This window comes from Octopus bimaculoides, chromosome 17 (genome assembly GCF_001194135.2).
Source record: "Octopus bimaculoides isolate UCB-OBI-ISO-001 chromosome 17, ASM119413v2, whole genome shotgun sequence".
NCBI lineage: Eukaryota > Metazoa > Mollusca > Cephalopoda > Octopoda > Octopodidae > Octopus > Octopus bimaculoides.
In genome coordinates, this window is record NC_068997.1 from 27,202,091 (window position 1) to 27,209,555 (window position 7,465).

The 7,465-nt window shown below is 36.9% G+C and overlaps 1 protein-coding gene across 2 annotated transcripts in view; it reads right to left on the minus strand.

Moving 5' to 3' along the window:
* LOC106869868 (angiotensin-converting enzyme) overlaps positions 1-7,465 on the minus strand; it is a 57,642-nt gene that overhangs the window by 5,081 nt on the left and 45,096 nt on the right. For both annotated transcript variants that reach the window (XM_014915789.2, XM_014915788.2), the window contains exons 3-8: positions 7,138-7,225; positions 5,741-5,887; positions 4,451-4,648; positions 3,057-3,148; positions 1,999-2,168; positions 273-397 (exon numbers count right to left, since the gene is read on the minus strand). In XM_014915789.2, the coding sequence (XP_014771275.1) occupies positions 273-397; positions 1,999-2,168; positions 3,057-3,148; positions 4,451-4,648; positions 5,741-5,887; positions 7,138-7,225 (820 nt within the window). The remainder of the gene's footprint in view (positions 1-272; positions 398-1,998; positions 2,169-3,056; positions 3,149-4,450; positions 4,649-5,740; positions 5,888-7,137; positions 7,226-7,465) is intronic.

Consider the following 7,465-nt stretch of genomic DNA (forward strand, 5'->3'; position numbering starts at 1 on the left):
ATTATTATTATTATTATTATTATTAAGGTGGCAAGCTGGCAGAATCATAAGCATGCCAAGCAGAATGCTTAGTGGCATTTCATTTGTCTTTACATTCTGAGTTCAAATTCCACTGAGTTGAGTACTGGAGTCAATTTGCCTCCCCACTCCTGCAAACCTACTGGCCATGTGCCAAAATTTGGAACTATTACTATAACATAATTTAAATTAAAATTCTGACAGTTAATTGAAATTTCAATGATGGTAATGATGATTAAAGATGATAAACTGACCTGGATTAGCTCCTTCTCTGAAGTAAATTGGCTGATCTGCATATTGTTGATAATATTGTATATGTCCCATTTCATGATGGATAACAATCAGGTCCTCCATTGTGATCTCTGTACACATCTTGATTCTGTGAAATATATTCAGTTTATATATAGCAGTGTGTACAAGAGCACATATATGCAAACGCACACAATATACAATATCTTGTTTTTTTTTTTATCTTTCTCTTATTTATTTTAATTATTGGACTGCAGCCATGCCACGATAGCACCTTGAAGGTGCTGTCAAACAAATTGACTCTAATACTTACTTTTCTTTCTTTAAGTCCTTTTGCCAAACTGGTAAGTTATGGAGGATGTAAATAAACCAACACTGGCTGTCAAGTGGTGGCAAGAACAAGCCCAAAGACACATGCACATACCACTCAAACTCACACATACACATATGATAGGCTTGCACACAGTTTCTGTCTACCATATTCACTCACAAGGCATTAGTTGACCTGGGGCTATCGTGGAAGACACTTGCCCAAGGTACCATGCATTGGGACTGAACCCAAAACTATGTGGTTGCAAAGCAAGCTTTTTAACAACACAGCCATGACTGCACCTATAAGTAAAAATTCCCCAAAATATGTCACAAGGAGCTCACCAAATGGAAGTTTCTAGAATGAAGTAAGCTATGTACCAGTGAAAACACATCAGCTTTGTATAGCAGAAAAAGCGCATAATCTCAGAAAATTACTTAAACATCACAGTAGATTTTTTCACAAGCAGCCCACACTTTGACAAATATCCTCTGAGTCAATGAAAAATTTCACTATCACCAGACTAATCAATTGTCTTGTAAACACTTAACACTTTCCATATATGCTGTGAAAGGTGTTAAATACTGACTAAAATCTAAAGATATATTCTATAGTACATTAATAGCATTGAAACAAAACACTATTAAAGTATCAGCAATTTATTCAGCAAACTAACTGCTGAGAATTACAATGTATGCAAATTAGGACATCCAGTTTACTTAAGGCTTTAGTAATAATATGATTACAAGCACTGTTTTTGTGTACAGTTGATAAACTCTATTTTATGATTTTATGAGTCTATTTTATGATTTAGCGGTCCTTGCATGAAATTCTTGTCTATTTTTTAGACAAATATTACTTTGATGAGATTCATATGCATAAATGTAAATTTTTTTATAAATTCACTAGTGGATATGAATCGAAACAAACTGTAGGATATATATAGTGTGTCTGTGTTTGTCCCTCCAACATCGCTTGACAACTGATGCTGGTGTGTTTACGTCCCCATAACTTAGCGGTTCGGCAAAAGAGACCGATAGAATAAGTAATTGGCTTACACAGAATAAGCTCTGGGGTTGATTTGCTCGACTAAAGGCGGTGCTCCAGCATGGCCACAGTCAAATGACTGAAACAAGTAAAAGAAAAAAAAAAGAAAAAGCCACTGAGTCTGAACATGAAAGAAGAAACTTGTACAAAGTGTTGTATAGAGGGGCTGAACCCGAAAGCCATATGGTTGGGAAGTGAATTTCTTAACCACACAGTCATGCCTGCACCTATGTAATACAAGATACACTACAGCTAAAGATAGAAACAGGTAGGATGGTCACAAGTGGAACATCTTTAATCATAGGTCTGCTGATGAGGGCTGACCTGGGTGGAAACAACATAACAACAGACAAGTGTAGGAGGTTGATATTTACCTGTAGTCATCTTTCTTGAAGAAATCCCAAGCTGAAGCATGACACACCATAGTTTTGTCTGGAATTTTGGTTAAAATAGATTTCTCCCAGAATGTTTTTGTCATTGCTTTGAGACCTAGAGATTTGAAAAACCCTTCGGACAATTTAAACATCTGCTCAGCTGTGTAGTTCTGTAAAGAGAGAAACAAGGCAGAATTGCAGACATGGTAGACAGTGTTCCAAGAAAAGTTCCTGAAATAGTATACAAGTGGTAGTGGTGGTGTCAGTAGGGGTAGTGAGGTTGCCGTGTAACTTACAAGAAACAAAAGAAAAGAGGAAAAGGAAAAAGTTGCCATTTTTAAGAGGGAAGTATTTGAGAGGGGAAGCTGGAGGTGGGTGGCTTTATGCCGGGTACTAAAGAGGCTAACGTATGACAGAGAGGCAAGCACATGTGTCCTGCTATGGAAGAGATAAATAATTGAAGGAGTTAATAGGAAGGCAGTGATGGGATGCAAGAACAAACTCTCAAGGAGCAAGAAGGCGAGAATAAGGGAGAATACAGATAGTGGATCATGGGAGGGGATGAAAGACTGTACGGATTCTCTCACAGGAATGTGGTGGGAGATTAAACAGGTGGAGGTAGAGGTTATTGGGCTTATTTGTGCAAAGGTTGCGAAGGGACTTCCCAGATTTTGCACTAACCACTGCCATCTCAGAAAGTTGCTTCCCTCTTTCCTCACCAGGGGAAGTTATCTTTCTGTAACTCCCTGCCCTGCATTCTAAACCATTTTGATATTCCTGTCTTAGAGAGCCTGTTGTTGTTTTTTAGTGCTGGGTCAACTCTGACTGTAAAGGTGTTCTGAATTCCAATTATGACCTTCCCCTTTATAGTTTTTTATGTGCCAGGAATATAAGGCTCTTTTTTTATTTACAAACTGTGTGGTGCAATTTGAGGGAGATTAGCTGCTATTTCTAACATGTCATGCAACAATATAGAAGCTTCATTAAAACCACTATCACAGTATTTTTCTTCTGAATAAAACCATTATAAAATAAAATAAAAGGTGGTTTATACTCACCCTCTGTTGTAAGGTGTCTGTCACATCAAAGCTTAGATTTGTAGGGAGAACAATGTCTTTGATGTTGTTCCATTCTTGTGCCCACATGTTTCCTGCACAGATTAAATAGTTGCATAAGGTTTAGGAAAAAATCCCCAAAAAGCAAAAAAAAAGATGCCTTTTTTCTTTGAAATATTTTTAAAATGGCCATAAAAGATGAAAGGACTGACAAACACATCTGGTTTATTGAATAATTGAATGATTAATCAAATAATCAATTAGTTAAGTGGCTAAGTAGTTAACAGGTTGCTAAATAATAAAGAAGTAAAATAGAACCAGTGTGTGTGTGTGTGTGTTTATTGGCATTATGACCCTTCCAAGATACAACAGCAAAAAACAAAAGTTTTAGTTTTCAACAAAATATCAGTTTCAAACTATGGCACAAGGCCAGCAATTTCAGGGTGGTGGATATCTCAATTACATAGATCCCCCCACCCCTGTACTCAACTGGTACTTATTTTATCAACCCTGAAAGGATGAAAGGCAGATTTGAACTTGGCAGAATTTGAACTCAGAATGTGAAGATGGATGAAATTCTGCTAAGCAGTTTGTCTGCTGGGAGTTTTCAACAAAATATTCAAAATTCTTTGTAAATACGAAAAATATAAAATAGAATATATAAACAAAAAACTTTACAGTGAAGACAACAGAAAGGTGCCAGTGGTGGTGGTAGTGTAATGGTGGGGGTTAGAAAATAGAACTAAATGACTCAAGGGATTTAATGTCTTTCTAAATCCCAAGTTCAAATCCCAACAGGATTGACTAAATTTATTTTCTATTTTTTAATAGGCACATGCATAGTTGTATGGTTAAGAAGTTTGCTTTCTAACCATGTGGTCAAGGTTCAATCCCACTGTCTGGTGGCACTTTGGCCAAGAGTCTTCAACTATAGCCCCGAGTTGACCAGAGTGGACTTAGTAGAAGAAAAGTGGAAGAAGCTAATTATGCTGGCATGGGTTGGATGATTTGACTGAGGACTGGCAAGCCAGAAGGCTGCACCAGGCTCCAATCTGATCTGGCAGAGTTTCTACAGCTGGATGCCCTTCCTAACGCCAACCACTCTGAGAGTGTAGTGTGTGCTTTTACGTGCCACCAGCATGAGGGCCACTCCGGCGGTACTGGCAACGGCCATGCTCAAAAAGGTGTTTTTTACGTGCCACCTGCACGGGAGCCAGTCCAGCGGTACTGGCAACGACCTGTGATATAAAGCTTTAGCAAAAGAGACCAATAGAATAAAAACCAGACGTATAGAAATAAGAATGAGATTGAGTTCTTTGACTAAACCCTTCAAGGTGGTACCCTGCATTATCACAGTTCAATGATTGAAACAAGTAGAAAATAAAAGATAAACTTACCTAAAAGATGTGCTGGAATTGTCCCAGAGCTTGGAAAATGTTCTTGACCATATTTTGCCTTTAGTTTCCTCCGAACATATGCATGGAATAACTTGTACAATGGCATTATCTGCTTCAGTAATTTCTCGACATCCTTTTTGAGGTCAGGTCCATATACTGAACGCCAAAATTGTCCGAGGTCATCATAACCTGATATTGCTGTCATTTGATTTAATGTCAGGAAACAAAATGTAAGAAGAGAAAATTAAGACCAAGTTACATGCTTATATCCATATATATATCTTCACATACTGTACACACACACACATTAGGGTATCCTGTTTTCAGGGTCAAAATTTTTCTGACTGCATCATTGTCTGGGAAATTATATATATGTGTGTGATATATATACTTGAATATACATATATGGGGTAGCAAATCTTTACAAATTTCACTACCAGTGGCCTAGCATGTATAAAAAGTCAATAGACGACATATTATTCAATATAAAATACTGTACGATGAGACATGTGTGATTTGTCTCATAATTATAAGTTAATCTTTGACGGCTGGTTACTGAAGAGAATTTGCCTAGTAAATTATTTTAGTTACTAAAAGAATTCGAAACCTATAGGTATAACCGTGAAAACAAGGTAAAAGTTTTTTATTTTTTCATTCCCTTTGAAATTGCTTAAATTTTGTGGTTTTGGTCGCTTAACTGTCTTCTAGCATGTAGAAACTACCTGTTATTGGTAATTTCTCTTGTGTTTAAATGTACACTATTATATATATATATATAAGATAGAAAGTATGGTTGGTGATTACACGTGGTTGAATATACATGGAAAGAAATAAGATGTAAAAAGGCAGAAGTTTTGTTTTACAAAACTAAAGAATATATTAGAATCATCAGAGCAAAAGTATTATGCAATATCATACAAAATAAGATTGTCCTCATAAAAAAATATAAAATACTACTAAAAAATATAAAATAGTAAATAAGAGCATATATATGCACACATGTATGCATATATATGCACATATATATGCATATATATATGCATATATCTATTTATCTATCTATCTATCTATATATATATATATATGCATGTATATATATACACACTTATACACACACATTTACTCTTGAAAATAAGTATAAAGTAATAATGAAACAAGCATGTAAACTGAATGAAAATAAGCAAGAAATTGGGAATAAATGAGTACAAAATGAGAACAAGACAAACTCATAGGTGATCGTAAAAATGAGTGCAGAGCAGGTGTAAAGCAGGTGAGACTAGGTGTACTTACACTTGCCATCTTTAATGGCCTCATTGGATAACTTGATCCAGTCAATGAAATCTTTCCGGATAACTTTACCAGAGACATCACGCCAAGACTTCCACACATTCTGTAATTCCATGTAGTCTCTAGATTTGGCCATAATACTTGTCAGACCTAAGAAGTCAAAGACAGAAAAATGGTGATTTGATTGAGATAATGGTGTGTGTATGTGCGTGTGTGTGTATGCATGTATGTTTACATCTGGAGCCCTTCCATGGATTTATAGTACAGAATTGTGATGAACCATAATTTGGATCCCCATCAAAAAATTACTTGGAGTTCTTGACTAATCTAACTAATTTTCTAATTTTGTTTGCCTGGAGTGCCAACAGAGAGCTTATGAAGTATTTTGCCCAGATTGATAATCGCTCACTATTTTATACACACACACACACACACACATATTATGCTGGTGGCACGTAAAAATCACCATCTACACTCTCAGAGTCATTGGCATTAGGAAGGGCATTCAACCGAAGAAACCTTGCCAGATCAGATCGGAACCTGGTGCAGCACCCCCGGCTTACCAGTCAAACTGTCCAATCCATGCCAGCATGGAAAGTGGACGTTAAATGATGATGATGATGATGATGATGATGATATATATATATATATATATATATATATACACACACACACACACACACACACACAGTCATGTATACATATCTATACCTACACACATACATGTGCACTCACATGTATATATATACATACACATTCATGCATATGTACATACACACACTCACACATACTTCATGATTATTATTGTTGAACACTTATGTCCCATGCTGGCATGTACTGGATGGTTTGACAAGATCCTGTAAGTCTGAGGTCTTCATTGTGCTCCTGTGTCTGTATTGGGGATGGTTTCTACAGCTAACCATTTTACAGCGTCTTCTGGGTGTATTTTTCATGCCACTTGCCCTGGTGAGGTCACCAAGCTTCTTGAGAACTATGAACCCTGAAAGAGGTGGTTTTATGCTATGAGACAAGGTGTCTGAGTATGAGGGAAGGGGTCAGAGAAGAGCAAGTTTCTTGCTGTGGAGGGGCTCCATGGTAACTCACATTTTAGAGGAAGAGAGAGAGGGAGGGTGACTAGATACACTAGATAAGAATTGGTGATAAAGGTGTTAAGGTGAACCCTCAGAGCACAACATGAGTAGAAGTGCATGGAAAAGGGGAGCAGGGAAACGGGGATGAAGGCTGCAAGAGTGTATGGGGGAATGATAGATAAGGAATGAGTAACAGGAGGGGAGCTAGGGGACAACTGTAAAAATTGCGCATGTGTTATATGTGTGTCCACATGTATGTATGTGCAGTGTATATGTGTGTGTGTATTAATGCTAACCATGATAGCTTACCATAAGGTTGGAGAGGTACATCCTTATTATTCAGTTTAACTTTGGCACTTGAATATACTTTACCCATGGAAGCAACAATGTTAGCAATCTGAAATAATGAGTGAGATGAAAATATATATTATACATACATATAAAAATACACACACACACACACATACTTGTATGTATATACAATATTCTCATACATATACATGAAATCAAAGGATTTTTAGAGATACATGCATGGCTGTGTGATAAGAGATTTGCTCCGGCCCTTGTCTGGATCTGGTAGATGGAAACCAAAAGAGGCCTGTCACATGCATGTGTATGTGTACACACACACACACAC